Source organism: Zonotrichia albicollis, chromosome 31 (genome assembly GCF_047830755.1).
Source record: "Zonotrichia albicollis isolate bZonAlb1 chromosome 31, bZonAlb1.hap1, whole genome shotgun sequence".
In the NCBI taxonomy this organism is placed as follows: domain Eukaryota; kingdom Metazoa; phylum Chordata; class Aves; order Passeriformes; family Passerellidae; genus Zonotrichia; species Zonotrichia albicollis.
In genome coordinates this window covers 6,080,807-6,103,761 of record NC_133849.1, presented here as the reverse complement: position 1 = coordinate 6,103,761, position 22,955 = coordinate 6,080,807, and the positions used below count along the sequence as shown (strand labels likewise).

The following is a 22,955-nucleotide window of genomic DNA, read 5'->3' as shown; positions in this document are numbered from 1 at the left end:
GCGCTCAGGCTGGAGCTGATCCATTCCCCAGTTCCCGTTCCCATTTCCCATTTCCTGTTCCCATTTCCCATTCCCAAACCCCACAAATCCCACAATAACCCATTAAATCCCACAATAACCCCACAATAACCCATAAAAAATTCAGGAAATCCCAAATTTTGGGTTTTTCAGCCCAGACCTTGTTGCAGAGGGCGCTGATGCCCAGCCCAGGGCGCTCAGGCTGGAGCTGATCCATTCCCAGTTCCCGTTTCCCATTTCCCCATTGGGAACCATTGGGGATTCCCAAACCCCACAAACCCCTCAATAACCCATTAAATCCCACAATAACCCCACAAATGCCCCAAAATTCCCATTTTTGGCCCAGACCTTGTTGCAGAGGGCGCTGATGACCAGCCCCAGGGCACTCAGGCTGGAGCTGATCCATTCCCCAGTTCCCATTTCCCATTCCCAAACCCCACAATAACCCATTAAACCCCACAATAACCCCACAATAACCCATAAATAACTCAGGAAACCCCAAAATTCCCATTTTCAGCCCAGACCTTGTTGCAGAGGGCGCTGATGACCAGCCCCAGGGCGCTCAGGCTGCTGTTGATGCTCTGGGTCTCCCTGAGCCGGTTCCCCACCGAGCCCGACTTCTCCAAACGCTCCGAACCAGCCAGGTCCACCAGGGTCAGCGAGGCTGGGGGGGATGGGGAAATAATGGGGAAAATAATGGGAAATAATGGGGAAATATAATGGGGGAAAATGGGGGGAAATAATGGGGAATTAATGGGGGAAATAATGGGAAATAATGGGGAAATAATCAGAAATAATGGAGGAGATAATGGGAAAATAATGGGGGAATAATGGGGAAAAATGGGGAAATATAATGGGAAAAAATGGGGAAATAATGGGGGGAAATAATGGGGAATAATGGGGAAATAATGGGGGAATAATGAGGGAATAATGGGGAATAATGGGGGAAAAATGAAGAAATAAGGGGGGAAATAATGGGCAAAAATGGGGGGAAAATGGGGAAATAATGGGGGAAATAATGGGGAATAATGGGGAATAATTGGGGGAAAATTGGGGGAATAATGGGGGAATAATGGGGGAATAATGGGGGAATAATGGAGAATAATTGGGGGAAATAATGGGGGAATATTGGGGAAATAATGGGGGAATAATGGGGAAAAATAGGGAAATATAATGGGAAATAATGGGGGAAATAATTGGAAATAATGGGGGAAAATGGGGAAATAAGGGGGGAAATAATGGGGCAATAATGGGGAAATAATGGGGGAAATAATGGTGAAAGTTGGGGGAAATACTGGGGGAATAATGGGAAATAATGGGGAAATAATGGGGGAAATAATGGGGAAATAATGGGGGAATAAAGGGGAATAAGGGGGGAATTATGGGGAAATAATGCAGGAAACAATGAGGGAAAAACGGGGACATAATCAGAAATAATGGGGGAGATAATGGGGAAATAATGGGGAAAAATGGGGAAATAAGGGGGGAAAATTAGGGAAATAAGGGGAGAAAAATGGGGAAAAAATGGGGAAATAATGGGGGAATAATGGGGGAATAATGGGGAAATAAGGGGGAATAATGGGGGAATAATAGGGGGATAATGGGGGGAAAATGGAGAAATAATGGGGAAATAAGGGGGGAATAATGGGGAAATAATGCGGGAAATAATGAGGGAAAAAAACGGGGAAAAATAGGGAAATATAATGGGGAATAATGGAGGAATAATGGGGGAAAAACAGAAAAAAATGGGAAATGTAATGGGAAAAATGGGAGAAAAAATGGGGGAATATAATGGGAAATAATTGGGGAATAAAGGGAAAATAGGGAAATGTAACGGGGAGTAACAGGAAATAATGGGGAATAATGGGGGAAAATGAGAAAATAAAAAAGGAAATAATGGGGAAATACTGGTGAAATAATGGGAAATAATGGGGGAATAATGGGGAAATAATGGGGAAAATAATGGGGGAAATAATGGGGAATAAATGGGGAATTAATGGGGGAAATAATGGGGAAATAATGGGGAATTAATGGGGAATTAATGGGGGAAATAATGGGGAAATAATGGGGGAATAATGGGGAATTAATGGGGGAAATAATGGGGAAATAATGGTGAAAGTTGGGGGAAATAATGGGGAAATAATGGGGGAATAATGGGGGAATAATGGGAAATAATGGGGAAAATAGGGAAATAAGGGGGGAAATGGGGGGAAATAATGGGAAATAATGGGGAATTAATGGGGGAAATAATGGGGGAATATTGGGGAAAGTAATGGTGAAAATTGGGGGAAATAATGGGGGAATAATCAGGAATAATGGGGGAAGATAATGGGGAAATAATGGGAAATAATGGGGGGAATAATGGGGAGAAATGGGGGAAAATGGGGAAATAAGGGGGGAAATAATGGGGGAAAAAGGGGGAAATAAGGGAAGAAAAATGGAGGAATAATGGGGAAAAATGAGGGTAAAATGGGGAAATATAATGGGAAATAGAAATAATGGGGGAATAAGGAGGAAATAATGGGGAATAATTGGGGGAAAATTGGGGAAAATATAATGGGAAATAATGAGGGAAATAATCAGAAATAAAGGGGAAATAATGGGGGAAATAATGGGGGAATAATGGGGGTATAATGGGGGTATAATGGGGAAATATAATGGGAAAAAATGGGGAAATAATGGGGAAATAATGGGGGAAATAATGAGGGAATAATGGGGAAATAATGGGGGAAATAATGGGGGAAAATGAGGGGAAAATGGAGGGAAATGGGGAAAAATAGGGAAATAATGGGGAAAAATCGAGGGAAAATGGGGAAATAATGGGGAAATAATGGGGAAATAATGGGGAATTAATGGGGGAAATAATGTGGAAAATAATGGTGAAAGTTGGGGGAAATACAGGGGGAATAACGGGGGAATAATGGGGGAATAATGGGAAAGTATAATGGGGAATAAAGGAAAAAATAGGGAAATAAAATTTGGAATAATGGCGGAATAATGGGAAAAATGGGGAAATATAATGGGGGAATAATGGGGAAAAAATGGGAAATATAATGGGAAATAATGAGGGAAATAATCAGAAATAATGGGGGAATAATTGGGAAAAATTGGGGGAAAATTGGGGGAAATATAATGGGGAATAATGATCAGGAATATGGGGGAATAATGGGGAAATAATGGGGAAATAATGGGGAAATAATGGGAAAACATAACAGGAAAAAATGGGAGAATAAAGGGTAGAAATAGGGAAATATAATGGGGAATAATGGGAAAAAATGGGGAAATTAAACAGGAAAAATGAGGGAATAATGGGAAAAACGGGAAAATATAACAGGAAAAATTGGGGGAATAAAGGGAAAAATAGGGAAATATAACGGGGAATAATGGGGAAATACAGTGAGGAATAATCAGAAATAATGGGAAAATCATGGGGAAAAATGGGAATTAGAATGGCAGGAAAAGCAGCGGGCCCTGGGAAATGTGGGAATGCTGGGGGGATTTAGGGAATTTGGGAATTGTGGAATTGTCCCACGGCCTGGGCTGGGAATGAGGGGAAAAATGGGGGGAAAATGGGGGAAAATGGGGAGAAAATGGGGAGAAAATGGGGGGAGAATGGGGGAAAAAATGGGGGGAAAATGGGGGGAAAATGGGGGGAAAATGGGGAAAAATGGGGGAAAAATGGGGGAAAATGGGGAAAAAATGGGGGAAAATGGGGATTGGAGCTGGAAAAGTGGGGGAAAAGCTGGGAAATTGGGGGAAAGCTGGGAAATTCAGGGATTCTGAGGTATTTGGGGAATTCTGGGAATTCCAGGATATTCTGGGATGAGCTCTCAGCGGGGCAGGGCAGGTCAAGGGCTGGGAAATGGGGGCAGAAAAATGGGATTGGAGGCGGAAAAAACAGGGAAAAAGCTGGGAAATTGGGGGAAAGCTGGGAAATGGGGATAAAGCAGGGAAATTCAGGAATTTTGGGGGATTTTGGGAATTCCGGGATATTTTGGGATACTCAGGGATATTTTGGGATATTCTGTGAGTCTCTCACAGGCACAGTGCAGATCACGGGTCAGGAAAAACGGGGTAAAAGCTGGGAAATTCAGGGATTCCAGGGGATTTCGGGAATTCCAGGATATTTTAGGATATTTTGGGATACTCAGGGATATTTTGGGATACTCTGGGATATTCTGGGATAGTCTGTGAGTCCCTCCCAGGCTGGGAGAAATGAGGGGCAAATGGGGATTGGAGCTGGAAAAGTGGGGATAAAGCTGGGAAATTCAGGAATTTTGGGGGATTTTGGGAATCCCAGGATACTCAGGGATATTTAGGGATCCTCAGGGATACTCAGGGATATTTTGTGAGCCCCTCACAGTTGCAGCGCAGGTCGCAGGTCAGGAAAAACGGGGTAAAAGCTGGGAAATTGGGGGAAAGCAGGGAAATTCAGGGATTCCGGGGGATTTCAGGACTTCCAGGATATTCAGGGATATTCAGGGATACTCAGGGATATTTTGTGCCCCTCACAGTTGCAGCGCAGGTCGCGGGTCAGGAAAAATGGGGTAAAAGCTGGGAAATTGGGGATAAAGCCGGGAAATTCAGGAATTCTGGGGGGATTTCAGGAATCCCAGGATATTTAGGGATCCTCAGGGATCCTCAGGGATATTGTGGGATACTGTGAGCCCCTCACAGTTGCAGCGCAGGTCGCGGGCTGGGATAAACTGAATTGGAGGCGGAAAAAACGGGGTAAAAGCTGGGAAAGTGGGGGGAAAGCTGGGAAATTCAGGGATTTTGGGGAATTTTAGGAATTCTGGGATATTTAGGGATCCTCAGGGATATTCTGGGATATTCTGTGAGCCCCTCACAGTTGCAGCGCAGGTTGCGGGCTGGGAGAAATGAGGGGCAAATGGGGATTGGAGCTGGAAAAGTGGGGGAAAGCTGGGAAATTCAGGGATTCTGGGGGATTTTAGGAATTGCAGGATAATTTGGGATCCTCAGGGATATTTTGGGATATTTTCTGAGCCCCTCACAGTTGCAGTGCAGGTCGCGGGTCAGGAAAAATGGGATAATAGCAGGGAAAATTGGGGATAAAGCTGGGAAATTCAGGAATTTGGGGGGATTTCAGGAATCCCAGGATCCTCAGGGATATTTAGGGATCCTCAGGGATATTGTGGGATCCTCTGAGCCCCTCACAGGTGCAGCGCAGGTCACGGGCTGGGATAAACTGAATTGGAGGCGGAAAAAAACGGGGTAAAAGCTGGGAAAACGGGGGGAAAGCTGGGAAATTCAGGAATTCCTGGGGGGATTTCAGGAATCCCAGGATAATTTGGGATCCTCAGGGATATTTAGGGATATTTTGTGTGAGCCCCTCACAGTTGCAGCGCAGGTCGCGGGTCAGGAAAAATGGAGTAAAAGCTGGGAAAACGGGGGGAAAGCTGGGAAATTCAGGGATTCCGGGGGGATTTCAGGAATCCCAGGATATTTAGGGATACTCAGGGATATTGTGGGATCCTCAGGGATATTGTGGGATACTCTGAGCCCTCACAGTTGCAGCGCAGGTTGCGGGCTGGGAGAAATGAGGGGCAAATGGGGATTGGAGCTGGAAAAGTGGGGGGAAAGCTGGGAAATTCAGGGATTCCGGGGGAATTTCGGGAATTCCAGGATATTTTAGGATATTTAGGGATCCTCAGGGATATTGTGGGATATTTTCTGTCCCTCACAGTTGCAGCGCAGGTCGCGGGTTGGGAAAAATGGGGTAAAAGCTGGGAAATTGGGGATAAAGCTGGGAAATTCAGGAATTCCAGGGGAATTTCAGGAATTCTGGGATATTTAGGGATCCTCAGGGATATTGTGGGATATTCTGTGCCCCTCACAGGTGCAGCGCAGGTCGCGGGCAGCGTGGTGGCCCTGGATGCGCAGCTGGAACACCGAGTGCGAGCGCGACGAGCGCTCATTGAGCCCCGTGCGCGCCACCGAGCGCTGGGAGCCCGCCCGCAGCAGCAGCTCCAGCACCTGGGAAACGGGAAAAATGGGGGGAAAACAGGGGGGAAACATGGGGGGAAAACATGGGGGAAATGGGGAAAAATGGGGGGAAAAACAGGGAAAAACATGGGGAGAAATGGGGGAAAAACATGGGGAAAAACGGGAGGAAAAATGAGGAAAAACATGGGAGGAAATGGGGGAAAACGGGGAAAAATGGGGGGAAATGGGGAAAAACATGGGGGGAAACGGGAGGAAAAACATGGGGAAAAACGGGAGGAAAAAATGAGGAAAAACATAGGGGGAAATGGGGAAAAACGGGGAAAGACATGGGGGAAAACATGGGGAAAATGGGGGGAAAACGGGGGGGGGAATGGGGGAAAAATGGGGAAAAATGGGAGGAAAAAAAGAGGAAAAACATAGGGGAAATGGGGAAAACGGGGCGAAAAACATGGGGAAAAACAAGGGGGAAAAACGTGAAAAACAGGGAAAAACATGGGGGGAAAACATGTGAAAAAACAGAGAAAACCATGCAGGAAAAACAGAGAAAAACATGGGGGGAAATAGGGAAAAACATGTGAAAAAACAGGGAAAACCGGGGGGAAATGGGGGAAAAACATGGGGGAAAATGGGGAAAAACATGGAGGGAAATGGGGAAAAACATGGAGGGAAATGGGGAAAAACATGGAGGGAAATGAGGAAAAACATGGAGGGAAATGGGGAAAAACATGGGGGGAAATGGGGAAAAACATGGAGGGAAATGGGGAAAAACATGGGGGGAAATGAGGAAAAACGGGGGGAAAAACGGGAGGAAAAAATGAGGAAAAACATGGAGGGAAATGGGGAAAACGGGGGGAAAAACATGGGGAGAAATGGGGAAAAACGGGGAAAAATATGTGAAAAAAACAGGGAAAAACAGGGGGAAAAACATGGGAAAAAACGGGGAAAAACATGGGGGGAAATAGGGGAAAAACGGGAGGAAAAAATGAGGAAAAACATGGAGGGAAATGGGGAAAAACAGGGGAAAAAAGGGGGGGAAACAAGGGGGAAAAAGGTGAAAAAATGAGGAAAAACAGGGAGAAATGGAGGAAAAACAAGGAAAAAACAGGAAAAAATGGGAGGGAAATAGGCAAAAAAACGAGGAAAAACAGAGAGAAATGGAGAAAAAACAAGGGGGAAAAAGGGGGAAAAACAAGGGGGAAAAAGGTGAAAAAATGAGGAAAAAGAGGGAAAATGGAGGAAAAATGGGGAAAAACAAGGGAAAACATGGGGGGGAAATGGGGAAAAAACGAGGGGAAAATACAGGGGGGAAAAAAGGGGGAAATAACAGGGGGGAAAAGGAAAAATGGGGGGAAAAGGGGAAAAATCAGGAGGAAAAATGGGGGAGAAAGGGAAAAATCGGGGAGGAAAGGGGAAAATTGGGGGGCGAAGGGAAAACCACAGATGGGGACGTGGGGAGGGGAACAATGGCGGGGGAATTGGGAAAAATCGGGGGGAAATGGAGAAAATGGGGATGGGGACAATTTGGGGGGAAAAGGGGAAAAATCGGGGAAAAACCAGAGAGAAATGAAGGAAAAATGGGTTAAAAACTGAAATTATCCCTTGGAGTTGTAAATAAAGCAACACAAGGGGCCCAGAAATGCAAAAGTTCTGGGAAAATGAATCCAAAACTGACCCTGAATTCCCAAATTTCCACCTAAAACCCCCAAACTTCTCCCTAAAATCACCAAATTTCCCCCTAAAATCACCGAATTTCCTCCTAAAACCCCCAAACTTCTCCCTAAAATCACCGAATTTCCTCCTAAAACCCCCAAACTTCTCCCTAAAATCACCGAATTTCCCCCTAAAATCACCAAATTTCCCCCTAAAATCACCGAATTTCCTGCTAAAACCCCCAAAAATTTCACCTAAAATCCCTCTGAAATCCCCAAATTTCCCCCTAAAATCCCCATATTTCTTCCTAAAACCCCCAAATTTCCACCTAAAACACCCAAATTTCCACCTAAAAGCCCCAGAATCCTGGATGCCCACCTGCTCCTCGCTCTCCACAGGCACCCAGGTCAGGTTGGGCACTGCAGCCCCACAATACCCACTCAGAACCCCCAAATTTCCACATAAAATCCCCAAATTTTCCCCTAAAACCCCCAAATTTCTCTATAAACCCCCCAAATTCTGGATGCCCACCTGCTCCTCGCTCTGCACGGGCACCCAGGTGAGGTTGGGCACGTGCAGCTCCACATTACCCATTCAGAATGCCCCAATTTCCACATAAAACCCCCAAAAAATTCACCAAAAATCCCCAAATTTCCACCTAAAATCCCCAAATTTCTCTATAAAGCCCCCAAATTTGAGATGCCCACCTGCTCCTCGCTCTCCACGGGCACCCAGGTCAGGTTGGGCACTGCAGCCCCACATGAGGAAACCACAAAGAATCCCCAATTTTCACCCTAAAACTCCCAAATTTTCCCCTAGAATCCCCACATTTCCCATTAACCCCCCCAAATCTGGGATGCCCACCTGCTCCTCGCTCTCCACGGGCACCCAGGTCAGGTTGGGCACTGCAGCCCCAAACTCCCCACTAGGAATGCCCAAATTTCCCTCTAAAATCCCCTTATTTCTCCCTAAAATCCCCAAATTTCCATCTAAAAGCCCCAGAATCTTGGATGCCCACCTGCTCCTCGCTCTCCACGGGTACCCAGGTGAGGTTGGGCACTGCAGCCCCACATTGCCCACTCAGAATGCTCCAATTTCCATCTAAATTGCCCAAATTTCCACCTAAAACCCCTCTGAAGTCCCCAAATTTCCCCCTAAAATCCCCATATTTCTCCCTAAAACCCCCAAATTTCCCCCTAAAATGCCCAAATTTCTCTATAAAGCCCCTAAATTCTGGATGCCCACCTGCTCCTCGCTCTCCACGGGCACCCAGGTCAGGTTGGGCACTGCAGCTCCACATTGCCCACTCAGAACCCCCAATTTCCACATAAAACCCCAAAAAAATTCACCAAAAATCACCGAATTTCCACCTAAAACCCCCCAGATTTGGGATGCCCATCTGCTCCTCGCTCTGCACGGGCACCCAGGTGAGGTTGGGCACTGCAGCCCCACATTGCCCACTCAGAACCCCCAAATTCCCAAATAAAACCCTCAAATTTCCACCTAAAATCACCAAATTTTCACCTAAAATCCCCAAATTTCCACCTAAAACCCCCAAAATCCCCATTAACCCCCCCAAATCTGGGATGCCCACCTGCTCCTCGCTCTGCACGGGCACCCAGGTCAGGTTGGGCATGTGCAGCCCCACATTGCCCACTCAGTACCCCCAAATTCCCAAATAAAACCCTCAAATTTCCACCTAAAATCCCCAAATTTCCACCTAAAATCAGCAAATTTCCACCTAAAACCCCCAAATTTCCCCCTAAAATCCCCAAATTTCCACCTAAAATCCCCAAATTCCCCATTAAACCCCCCAAATCTGGGATGCCCACCTGCTCCTCGCTCTGCACGGGCACCCAGGTCAGGTTGGGCACGTGCAGCCCCACAATAACCATATTTTACAATTTCCCTCACCTGCTCCTCGCTCTCCACGGGCACCCAGGTGAGGTTGGGCACTGCAGCTCCACACTGCCCACTCAGAACCCCCAAATTTCCACATAAAACCCTCAAATTTCCACCTAAAATCCCCAAATTTCCACCTAAAATCCCAAAAAATTTCACCTAAAATCCCTCTGAAGTCCCCAAATTTCTCCCTAAAACCCCCAAATTTCCCCCTAAATTCCCCAAATTTCCCCATAAAACCCCCAATTTACGTTTAAAACCCTCCAATTCCCAGTCCCTCACCTGCTCCTCGCTCTGCACGGGCACCCAGGTCAGGTTGGGCACTCAGCCCCACATTCCCCATATTTTACAATTTCCCTCACCTGCTCCTCGCTCTCCACAGGTACCCAGGTCAGGCTGGGCACTGCAGCCCCACACTGCCCATTCAGAACCCCCAAATTTCCACATAAAACTCCCAAATTATCCATTAAACCCCCAAATTTCCACCTAAAACTCCCAAATTTCCCCCTAAAAGCCCCAAATTTCTCTATAAACCCCCCAAATCTGGGATGCCCACCTGCTCCTCGCTCTCCACGGGCACCCAGGTCAGGTTGGGCACTGCAGCCCCACATGAGGAAACCACAAAGAATCCCCAATTTTCATCCTAAAACCCCCAAATTTTCCCCTAAAATCCCCAAATTTCTCTATAAAACCCCCCAAATTTGGGATGCCCACCTGCTCCTCGCTCTGCACGGGCACCCAGGTCAGGTTGGGCATGTGCAGCTCCACATTTGCCACTCAGAATGCTCCAATTTCCACCTAAATTCCCCAAATTTCCCCCTAAAATTCCCAAATTCCCCATTAAACCCCCCAACCCTGGATGCCCACCTGCTCCTCGCTCTGCACAGGTACCCAGGTGAGGTTGGGCACGTGCAGCCCCACATTACCCATATTTCCCCATTTCCCTCACCTGCTCCTCGCTCTCCACGGGTACCCAGGTAAGGTTGGGCACGTGCAGCTCCACATTACCCATTCAGAATGCCCCAATTTCCACATAAAACCCCCAAAACATTCACCAAAAATCCCCAAATTTCCACCTAAATTCCCCATTAAACTCCCCAAATCTGGGATGCCCACCTGCTCCTCGCTCTGCACGGGCACCCAGGTCAGGTTGGGCACTGCAGCCCCACATGAGGAAACCACAAAGAATCCCCAATTTTCACCCTAAAACTCCCAAATTTTCCCCTAGAATCCCCACATTTCCCATTAACCCCCCCAAACCCTGGATGCCCACCTGCTCCTGGCTCTCCACAGGCACCCAGGTGAGGTTGGGCACGTGCAGCTCCACATGAGGAAACCACAAAGAATCCCCAATTTTCACCCTAAAACCCCCAAATTTCCACCTAAAACCCCCAAATTTCCCTATAAACCCCCTAAATTCTGGATGCCCACCTGCTCCTCACTCTCCACAGGCACCCAGGTGAGGTTGGGCACTGCAGCCCCACAATACCCACTCAGAACCCCCAAATTTCCACATAAATTCCCCAAATTTCCCCCTAAATTTCCCAAATTTCCACCTAAAACCCCCAAAAATGTCACCTAAAACCCCTCTGAAGTCCCCAAATTTCCACCTAAATTCCCCAAATTCCCCATTAAACCCCCCAAATCTGGGATGCCCACCTGCTCCTCGCTCCCCACGGGCACCCAGGTCAGGTTGGGCACTGCAGCCCCACATGAGGAAACCACAAAGAATCCCCAAATTTCCACCTAAATTCCCCAAATTTCCCCTTAAAACTCCCAAATTTCCCCCTAAAATCCCCAAATTTTCACATAAAACCGCCTAAATTCTGGATGCCCACCTGCTCCTCACTCTCCACAGGTACCCAGGTGAGGTTGGGCACTGCAGCTCCACATTACCCATATTTCCCCATTTCCCTCACCTGCTCCTCGCTCTCCACGGGCACCCAGGTCAGGTTGGGCACTGCAGCTCCACATGAGGAAACCACAAAGAATCCCCAATTTTCATCCTAAAACCCCCAAATTTTCCCCTAAAATCCCCAAATTTCCCTATAAAACCCCCCAAATTTGGGATGCCCACCTGCTCCTCGCTCTGCACGGGCACCCAGGTGAGGTTGGGCACTGCAGCCCAACCACTGCACATTGCCCACGCAGAATGCCCCAATTTCCACATAAAACCCCCCAAAAATTCACCAAAAATCCCCAAATTTTCACAGAAAACCCCCTAAATTCCCATTAAACCCCCCCAACCCTGGATGCCCACCTGCTCCTTGCTCCCCACAGGTACCCAGGTCAGGTTGGGCACGTGCAGCCCCACATTCCCCCCATCATTCCCAGTCTCTCACCTGCTCCTCGCTCTGCACGGGCACCCAGGTGAGGTTGGGCACTGCAGCCCCACATTACCCATCATTCCCAGTCCCTCACCTGCTCCTCGCTCTCCACGGGCACCCAGGTGAGGTTGGGCACGTGCAGCTGGTCGCTGTCGGGCGCCAGCCGCCGGATCTCCAGCTCGGAGCCGCGCTCGCCCTTGGCCAGCAGCAGGTCGCGCAGGCCCTCGTTGTAGATCTCCAGGAAGCTGGCCGAGAAGCCGTACTGAGGGCGGGGCCGTGCCCGCCGTGCCCGCTGTGCCCGCCCGGGGGTCTGGGGGTGCCAGGGAGGGTGGGTACCTGCCAGCCCTTGCCCGCCAGGTCCTGGGCGCCGTGGAAGAGGTGGCGCACGGCCCGCGGGATCATCCCCCGGGACTCGGGGCTGCCCGGGGGCGCAGGGCCCTCCATGGTGAAGGTTTTGCCGCTGCCCGTCTGCCCGTAGGCGAAGATGCACACCGGGTACCCGTCCAGCGCCGACTGGCGGGGAAAATCCGGGATTCAGGGGGGTTTGGGATCTCTCCGAGGGGTTTGGGATGAGCAGGAGGGGTTTGGGATCACTCAGGGGGATTTGGGATCACTCAGAGGGGTTTGGGAATTCAGGATTCAGGGTTTGGGATCACTCAGAGGGGTTTGGGAACGCTCAGAGGGGTTTGGGAACTCTCAGAGGGGTTTGGGAACGCTCAGAGGGGTTTGGGAATTCAGGATTCAGGGTTTGGGATCTCTCAGGGGGGTTTGGGAATTCAGGATTCAGGGTTTGGGATCACTCAGGGGGATTTGGGATCTCTCAGAGGGGTTTGGGAATTCAGGATTCCAGGTTTGGGATCTCTCAGAGGGGTTTGGGATCTCTCAGAGGGGTTTGGGATCTCTCAGAGGGGTTTGGGAATTCAGCATTCCGGCTTTGGGAACTCCCAGCCCATTCATTCCCAGGGATCATCCCCCGGGACTCGGGGCTGCCCGGGGGCGCAGGGCCCTCCATGGTGAAGGTTTTGCCGCTGCCCGTCTGCCCGTAGGCGAAGATGCACACCGGGTACCCGTCCAGCGCCGACTGGGAGAGGAAATTCCGGAATTTAGGGGGTTTGGGAATGGTCAGAGGGGTTTGGGATCGCTCAGACAGGACATTGACCCATCCAGGGCTGACTGGGAGGGAAAATTCCAGAATTTAGGGGGGGGTTGGGAATGGTCAGAGGGGTTTGGGAATGGTCAGAGAGAACATCGACCCACCCAGGGCCGACTGGGAAAGAGAATTCCAGAATTTAGGAGGGTTTGGGATGAGCAGGAGAGGCGTGGGAATGGACAGAGGGGTTTGGGATCGCTCAGACAGGACATTGACCCATCCAGGACCAACTGGGAATGGGAATTCAGCAATTTAGGGAATTTGGGAACACTCAGAGGGGTTTGGGAATGGTCAGAGGGATTTGGGAATGGTCAGAGGGGACATTGACCCATCCAGGACCAACTGGGAATGGGAATTCAGCAATTTAGGGAATTTGGGAACACTCAGAGGGGTTTGGGAATGGTCAGAGGGATTTGGGAATGGTCAGAGGGGACATTGACCCATCCAGGGCTGACTGGGAAAGGGAATTCCAGAATTCAAGGGATTTGGGAATGGTCAGAGGGATTTGGGAATGGTCAGAGGGGACATTGACCCATCCAGGACCAACTGGGAATGGGAATTCAGCAATTTAGGGAATTTGAGAACACTCAGAGGGGTTTGGGAATGGTCAGAGGGATTTGGGAATGGTCAGAGGGGACATTGACCCATCCAGGGCTGACTGGGAAAGAAAATTCCAGAATCTAGCGGGGTTTGGGAATGGTCAGAGGGGTTTGGCATCGCTCAGAGGGGACATTGACTCATCCAGGGCTGGCTGGGAGGGAAAATTCCAGAATTTAGGGGGGGTTGGGATGAGCAGGAGGGGTTTGGGAATGCTCAGAGGGAACATTGACCAATCCAGGGCCGATTGGGAAACAGAATTCCAGAATTCAGAAGGATTTGAGATGAGCAGGAGGGGTTTGGAAATGGTTCAGAGGGGTTTGGGAATGGTCAGAGGGAACAGTGACCCACCCAGGGCCCACTGGGAGGGAAAATTCCAGAATTTAGGGGGGTTTGGGATCACTCAGAGGGGTTTGGGAACGCTCAGAGGGGACATTGACCCACCCAGGGCCGACTGGGAGGGAAAATTCCAGAATTTAGGGGGGTTTGGGAATGGTCAGAGGGGTTTGGGATCACTCAGACAGGACATTGACCCATGCAGGGCTGACTGGGAGGGAAAATTCCATAATTTAGGGGGGGTTGGGATGAGCAGGAGGGGTTTGGGAACGCTCAGGGGGGTTTGGGAATTCAGGATTCCGGGTTTGAGATCACTCAGAGAGGACAGTGACCCATCCAGGGCTGACTGGGAGGGAAAATTCCAGAATTCAGAGGTGTTTGGGAATGGTCAGAGGGGTTTGGGAATGGTCAGACAGGACATTGACCCATCCAGGGCTGACTGGGAAAGAAAATTCCAGAATTTAGAGGGGGTTGGGAATGGTCAGAGGGGTTTGGGATCATTCAGACAGGACATTGACCCACCCAGGGCCGATTGGGAGAGAAAATTCCAGAATTCAGGGGGGTTTGGGAACGCTCAGAGGGGTTTGGGAATGGTCAGAGAGGACATTGACCCGTCCAGCACCGACTGGGAGTGAAAATTCCAGAATTCAGGAGGGTTTGGGATCTCTCAGAGGGGTTTGGGAATGGTCAGAGGGGACATTGACCCACCCAGGGCGGACTGGGAGAGAAAATTCCACAATTTAGGGGGTTTGGGAATGGTCAGAGGGGTTTGGGAACGCTCAGACAGGACATTGACCCATCCAGGGCTGACTGGGAGGGAAAATTCCAGAATTTAGGGGGTTTGGGATGAGAAGGAGGGCTTTGGGAACACTCAGAGGGATTTGGGATCACTCAGAGGGGTTTGGGATGGGCAGGATGGGTTTGGGAATTCCAGAATTCAGGCAGGTTTGGGATGGGTAAAAGGAACAGTGACCCATCCAGGACCAGCTGGAAACAGGAATTCAGGGGGTTTGGGAACAGCCAGAGGGGTTTGGGAATGGTTCAGAGGGAACACTGACCCTGCCAGAGAAAATTCCGGAATTCAGAGGGTTTGGAATGGTCAGAGGGGATTGGGAATGGTCAGAGGGTTTGGGATCACTCAGAGGGATTTGGGAACACTCAGAGGGAACAGTGACCCATCCAGGGCTAACTGGGAACGGGAATTTGGGAATTCTGGGTGTTTGAGATGGTCAGGAAGGGTTTGGGATCTCTCAGAGGGGTTTGGGAATGGTCAGAGGGAACATTGACCCATCCAGGGCCAGCTGGGAATGGAAATTCAGAAATTTAGGGAATTTGGGATCGCTCAGAGGGGTTTGGGAATGGTCAGAGGGAACAGTGACCCACCCAGGGCTGACTGGGAGAGAAAATTCCAGAATTCAGAGGGGTTGGGATGAGCAGGAGGGGTTTGGGAATGGTCAGAGAGGACATTGACCCGTCCAGCACCAACTGGGAGCGAAAATTCCGGAATTCAGGAGGGTTTGGGATCTCTCAGAGGGGTTTGGGAATGGTCAGAGGGAACATTGACCCATCCAGGACCAACTGGGAACGGGAATTCTGGGCATTGGAAATGGGGAAAGGGATTTGGGAATGGTCGGGGGGTTTGGGAACGCTCAGAGGGAACATTGACCCATCCAGCGCCGACTGGGAGAGAAAATTCCAGAATTCAGAGGGGTTTGAGAATGGTTCAGAGGGAACAGTGACCCATCCAACTGGGTGGACCAACTGGGAATGGGAATTCAGCAATTTAGGGAATTTGGGAACGCTCAGAGGGGTTTGGGAATTCAGGATTCAGGGTTTGGGATCACTCAGGGGAGTTTGGGAATGGTCAGAGGGGTTTGGGATCATTCAGACAGGACATTGACCCGTCCAGGGCCGACTGGGAGAGAAAATTCCAGAATTCAGGGGGTTTGGGATGAGCAGGAGGGGCTTGGGAATGGTTCAGAGGGAACAGTGACCCACCCAGGGCCGGCTGGGAGCGGGAATTTGGGAATTCAGGGCTTTGGGATGGGCAGGGGGGTTTGGGAATTCAGGAATTCAGGGGGTTCGGGAATGGTTCAGAGGGATTTGGGAACAATCAGGGGATTTGGGAATGGGCAGGGGGAGCAGTGACCCAGCCAGGGCTGGGAATGGGAATTTGGGAATTCAGGGAATTTGGGATCACTCAAGAGGGATTTGGGAATTCAGGGGGATTGGGAACACTCAGGGGGATTTGGGAACACTCAGGGGGATTTGGGAACACTCAGGGGGATTTGGGAATGCTCAGAGGGATTTGGGATTTTTGTTGTATTTGGGAACAATCAGGGGGATTTGGGAATGGATCTCCCTGAAGATCCTGCTGGGAGGCTCCAGGTGGGATTTGGGGTTGGGTTTGGATGGGAATGGAGCCGGATTCGGGTGGAATTTTGGGGATTTCAGGATCTAGGTGGGATTTTGGGGTTTTTGGGATCCATGTGCAGATTTTTTGGGATATTTTGGGATTTTTTGGGAATTTTGGGATGCTCTCACCTGCATGAGGAGCTGGATCTCCCTGAGGATCTCTGGGTGGGATTTGGGGCTGGGATTTGGGTGGAATTTGGGGAATTTTGGGACATTCACCTGCACCAGGAGCTGGATCTCCCGGAAGGTCTCTTGGTGGGATTTGGGGTTGGATTTGGGGTGGGTTTGGATGGGAATGGAGACGGAATTTCGGGTGGAATTTTGGGGATTTCGGGATCCGGGTGGGATTTTTTTGGATATTGGGAATTTTTTGGTATTTTTGCGACACCCACCTGCACGAGCAGCTGGATCTCCCTGAAGATCTCTGGGTTGGATTTGGGGGAAATGGAGCCGGATTTGGGCGGAATTTTGGGGATTTTGGGATCCAGGTGGGATTTTGGGTTTTTTGGGGTTTTTTAGGATATTTTGGCATTTTTGGGATGCCCCCACCTGCATGAGGAGCTGGATCTCCCTGAAGATCTCTGGGTTGGATTTGGGTGGAATTTTGGGGTTGGATTTCTGGGAAATGGAGCTGGATTTGGGCGGGATTTTGGGGATTTCAGGATCTGGGTGGGATTTTGGGGTTTTTGGGATCCACGTGCAGATTTTTGGGATATTTTGGGATTTTTGGGATGCTCTCACCTGGACTAGGAGCTGGATCTCCCCGAAGATCTCTGGGTTGGATTTGGGTGGAATTTTGGGGTTGGATTTGTGGGAAATGGAGCCGGATTTGGGTGGAATTTTTCTATTTCAGGATCCAGGTGGGATTTTGGGGTTTTTTGGGATATTTTGGGATATTTAGGGATATTTTGGGCCATTCACCTGCACGAGCAGCTGGATCTCCTGGAAGATCTCTGGGAGGGATTTGTGGGAAATGGAGCCGGATTTGGGCGGAATTTTGGGGATTTCGGGATCCAGGTGGGATTTTGGGGTTTTTGGGGATATTTTTGGGATATTTTGGGATATTTTGGGCCATTCACCTGCACGAGCAGCTGGATCTCCCCGAAGATCTCTGGGTTGGATTTGGGGTTGGATTTGGGGTGGGTTTGTGGGAAATGGAGCCGGATTTGGGCAAAATTTTGGGGATTTTGAGATCCAGGTGGGATTTTGGGATATTTTTGGGATATTTTGGGATATTTTGGGCCATTCACCTGCACGAGCAGCTGGATCTCCCCGAAGATCTCTGGCTGGGATTTGGGGCTGGATTTGGGTGGAAATTTGGGATTTTTTGGGGTTTTTGGCATGTTCCCACCTGCACCAGGAGCTGGATCTCCTTGAGGATCTCTGGGTGGGATTTGTGGGAAATGGAGCCGGATTTGGGTGGAATTTTGGGGATTTTGGATCCAGGCGGGATTTTGGGTTTTTTTGGGATATTTTTGGGATATTTTTGGGATTTTTGGGATGCACCCACCTGGAGAAGGAGCTTGATCTCCCCGAAGATCTCTGGCTGGGATTTGGGGTTGGATTTGGGTGGAATTTTGGGGATTTTTTGGTATTTTTTGGATGCTCCCACCTGCAGCAGCAGCTGGATCTCCTTGAAGATCTCTGGGTGGGATTTGGGGTTGGATTTGTGGGAAATGGAGCCGGATTTGGGCGGGATTTTGGGGATTTCGGGATCCAGGTGGGATTTTGGGATATTTTGGGCCATTCACCTGCACGAGCAGCTGGATCTCCCCGAAGATCTCTGGGTGGGATTTGGGGTTGGATTTGTGGGAAATGGAGCCAGATTTGGGTGGGATTTTGGGGATTTTGGGATCCAGGTGGGATTTTGGATATTTTTGGGATATTTTGGGGATATTTTGGTATTTTTGGGGTGCCCCACCTGCACGAGCAGCTGGATCTCCCCGAAGATGTCCTGCTGGGATTTGAGGTTGGGATTTGGGTGGAATTTTGGGAATTTTGGGATATTTTGGGCCATTCACCTGCACGAGCAGCTGGATCTCCCTGATGATCTCTGGGAAGGATTTGGGGCTGGGATTTGGGTGGAATTTTGGGGTTGGATTTGTGGGAAATGGAGCCGGATTTGGGTGGAATTTTGGGGATTTCAGGATCCAGGTGGGATTTTGGGTTTTTTTGGGGTATTTTTGGGATATTTTTGTAATTTTGGGCCATTCACCTGCACCAGCAGCTGGATCTCCCTGAAGATCTCTGGGAGGGATTTGGGGGAAATGGAGCCGGATTTGGGTGGGATTTTGGGGATTTCGGGATCCAGGTGGGATTTTGGGTTTTTTTGGGATATTTTTGGGATATTTTGGGATATTTGGGATATTTTGGGCCATTCACCTGCACGAGCAGCTGGATCTCCTGGAAGATGTCCTGCTGGGATTTGAGGTTGGGATTTGGGTGGAATTTTGGGAATTTAGGGATATTTTGGGCCATTCACCTGCACGAGCAGCTGGATCTCCTTGAACATCTCCTGTTGAGATTTGGGGCTGGGATTTGGGTGGAATTTTGGGGTGTTTTGGGATTTTTGGGCCATTCACCTACATGAGGAGCTGGATCTCCCGGAGGATCTCTGGGAAGGATTTGGGGTTGGATTTGTGGGAAATGGAGCCGGATTTGGGTGGAATTTTGGGGATTTCAGGATCCAGGTGGGATTTTGGGTTTTTTTGGGATATTTTGGGATATTTTGGTATTTTTGGGATGCCCCACCTGCACGAGCAGCTGGATCTCCCTGAAGATCTCTGGGAGGGATTTGGGGTTGGATTTGGGGGAAATGAAGCCGGATTAGGGTGGGATTTTGGGATCCAGGTGGGATTTTGGGGTTTTTTGGATCCATGTGGAGATTTTTGGGGATATTTTTGGTATTTTTGGGCCATTCACCTGCACCAGGAGCTGGATCTGCTGGAAGATCTCTGGGTTGGATTTGGGGAAAATGGAGCCGGATTTGGGTGGAATTTTGGGAATTTCAGAATCCAGGTGGGATTTTGGGTTTTTTGGGGTTTTTTAGGATATTTTTGGTATTTTTGGGGTGCCCCACCTGCACGAGCAGCTGGATCTCCTGGAAGATGTCCTGCTGGGAGGCGCCGGGCGGGAAGACGCGGTCGAAGCTGAAGTCGTAGCGCAGCTCCGCGCGCCGCTCGCGCCCCACCTGCGACTGGGCGGGAAACGGGAAATTTGGGCAAAAAAACGGGAAATCGGGCAAAAAATGGGAAATTAGGGCAAAAAAAAGGGATTTGGGGCACAAAACAATGGGGGTTGGGAGGAGAAAATGGGGTTTGGGGAGGAAAAATTGGTTTTTTTGAAGGGAAAAATGTGATTTTTTGGGGTTTTTTTTTCCATTTTTGGGGAAAATCACTGATTTTTCAGCCCCCAAAAATTTGAATTTTTATGAGGAGGAAAGGTCGGGTTTGGGGGAAAAATGGAATAAATTTGGGAGGAAGGGGTTTGGGGGAAAAAGGATTTGAACAGAAAAATTTTGAGGTGAAAGGGAAAAAGGGATTTTGGTTTGAAAGGAGTTTGGGGTTTTTAGGAAAAGGAGATTGGGGGCAAAAAAAGGGATTTGGGGCCAAACAATGGGGGTTGGGAGGGGAAAATGGGGTTTGGGGAGGGGAAAAGGAATTTCTGGGAAATTGGGATTTTTGAGGGGAAAAAAGGCCATTTTTGGGAGAGGAAAAGCCATTTTTGAGAGAGGAAAAAAACCCATTTTTAGAGAGGAAAAAGCCATTTTTGAGAGATAAAAAAGCCATTTTTGAGGGGGAAAAAGCCATTTTTGGGAGGAAAACCCCCCATTTTTAGGGAGGAAAAAGCCATTTTTGAGAGAGAAAAAAAAAACATTTTTAGAGAAGAAAAAACCCCATTTTTAGAGAGGAAAAAGCCATTTTTGAGAGACAAAAAGGGGCATTTTTGAGCGAGAAAAAAGCCATTTTTGAGAGAGGAAAATGTAATTTTTAAGAGAGGAAAAAAAACCCATTTTTAGACAGGAAAAAGCCATTTTTGAGAGAGGAAAATGTAATTTTTAAGAGAGGAAAAAAAACCCATTTTTAGACAGGAAAAAGCCATTTTTGAGAGAGGAAAAAGGGCATTTTTGAGAGACAAAAAAGCCATTTTTGAGAAAGAAAACGGGGCATTTTTGAGTGAAAAAAACCATTTTTGAGAGAGGAAAAAGCCATTTTTGAGGGGAAAAAAGCCATTTTTGAGAAAGAAAAAGTGGCATTTTTTAGAGAGGAAGAAGGCATTTTTGAGAAAGAAAATGGGGCATTATTAAGAGATAAAAAAGCCATTTTTGAGAGAGGAAAAAGGGCATTTTTGAGTGAGAAAAAAAACATTTTTGAGAGAGGAAAAAAGCCATTTTTGAGAGAGGAAAAGCCATTTTTGAGAGAGAAAAAAGGGCAATTTTTGAAAGAAAAAAGCCATTTTTGAGAGAGGAAAAAAGCTATTTTTAGAGAGGAAAAGATGGCATGTTTCAGAGACAAAAAGAGGGCATTTTTGAGGGAAAAAGGCCATTTTTGAGAGAGAAAAAAGTCATTTTTAAGAGAGGAAAAAAACCAAATTTTAGAGAGGAAAAAGCCATTTTTGAGAGAGGAAAAAAGGCATTTTTGAGATAAGAAAAGGGGCAATTTTTGAGCGAAAAAAGCCATTTTTGAGCGAGAAAAAGAGCATTTTTGAGGGGAAAACCCCCATTTCCCCCCTTGGCACTCACGTCGTCGGGCCGGGTGAGCACCAGCCCGCGCGGGTCCTGCGGGGGGAAGTGCAGGTGGGGCAGCCCCCGCTGGCGCTCGCGCTCCTCGGGCAGCAGCGGCCGCACCCGGCAGAACACCCGGATGTTACCCTGGGGTAAGGGAAATGAATGGGGATCAATGGGGATCAATGGGGATACACGGGGATCAATGGGGATAAATGGGGATCAATGGGGTAAATGGGGATACATGGGGATCAATGGGGATACATGGGGATCAATGGGGATCAATGGGGATCAATGGGATTGAGGGGTGGAACACACGGATGTTACCCTGGGAATGGGGATACATGGGGATCAATGGGGTAAATGGATATAAATGGGATTGAGGGGTGGAACACGCGGATGTTACCCTGGGATATGGGGATACATGGGGATCAATGGGGATCAATGGGGATCAATGGGGTAAATGGATATAAATGGGATTGAGGGGCAGAACACGCGGATGTTACCCTGGGATAAGGGAAATACATGGGGATCAATGGGGATCAATGGGATTGAGGGGTGGAACACACGGATGTTACCCTGGGATATGGGGATACATGGGGATCAATGGGGATCAATGGGGATCAATGGAGATCAATGGGGATAAATGGGGATAAATGGGGATCAATGGGGATAAATGGGATTGAGGGGTGGAACACACGGATGTTACCCTGGCAACGGGGATACACGGGGATCAATGGGGATCAATGGGAAATACATGGGGATAAATGGGATTGAGGGGCAGAACACGCGGATGTTACCCTGGGAATGGGGATACATGGGGATCAATGGGGATACATGGGGATCAATGGGGATCAATGGGGATCAATGGGATTGAGGGGTGGAACACACGGATGTTACCCTGGAATAAGGGAAATGAATGGGGATCAATGGGGTAAATAGGGATCAATGGGGATCAATGGGGATCAATGGGGATCAATGGGATTGAGGGGCGGAACACCCGGATGTTACCCTGGGATAAGGGGAGACATGGGGATCAATGGGGACCAATGGAGATCAATGGGGATCAATGGGGATCAATGGGATTGAGGGGTGGAACACCCGGATGTTACCCTGGGGTAAGGGAAATGAATGGGGATCAAAGGGGATCAATGGGGATACACGGGGATCAATGGGGATCAATGGGGTAAATGGGGATCAATGGGGATCAATGGGGATCAATGGGGATCAATGGGGATCAATGGGGATCAATGGGGATCAATGGGAATCAATGGGATTGAGGGGTGGAACACGCAGATGTTCCCCTGGGAATGGAAATAAATGGATAGAAATGGGTATAAATGGATATAAATGGGATTGAGGGGTGGAACACACGGATGTTACCCTGGCAATGGGGATACATGGGGATCAATGGGAATCAATGGATATAAATGGGATTGAGGGGTGGAACACATGGATGTTCCCCTTGAATGGGAATAAATGGGGATAAATGGATATAAATGGGAAATAAATGGGTATAAATGGGAAATATATAAATGGGATTGAGGGGTGGAACACACAGATGTTGCCCTGGAATGTGGGAAATAAATGGAAATAAATGGGAAATAAATGGGTATAAATGGGAAATAAATGGGAATCAACGGGTATAAATGGGTATAAATGGAAATAAATGGGAAATAAATGAGAAATAAATGGGAAATAAATGGGATATAAATGGGAAATAAATTGATATAAATGGGAAATAAAGGGGAAATAAAGGGGAAATAAAGGGGAAATAAATGGATATAAATAGATATAAATGGATATAAATTGATATAAATGGGATTGAGGGGTGGAACACACGGCTGTTCCCCTGGAAAATGGGAATAAA

The 22,955-nt window shown here is 48.5% G+C and overlaps 1 protein-coding gene across 1 annotated transcript in view; it reads right to left on the bottom strand.

Moving 5' to 3' along the window:
* The window catches only part of KIFC1 (kinesin family member C1), a 48,566-nt gene that overhangs the window by 6,391 nt on the left and 19,220 nt on the right, over nt 1-22,955 (bottom strand). The window contains exons 7-12 of the mRNA XM_074529824.1: nt 21,104-21,232; nt 19,442-19,558; nt 12,201-12,377; nt 11,959-12,126; nt 5,877-6,015; nt 543-682 (exon numbers count right to left, since the gene is read on the bottom strand). Of these exons, the coding sequence (XP_074385925.1) occupies nt 543-682; nt 5,877-6,015; nt 11,959-12,126; nt 12,201-12,377; nt 19,442-19,558; nt 21,104-21,232 (870 nt within the window). The remainder of the gene's footprint in view (nt 1-542; nt 683-5,876; nt 6,016-11,958; nt 12,127-12,200; nt 12,378-19,441; nt 19,559-21,103; nt 21,233-22,955) is intronic.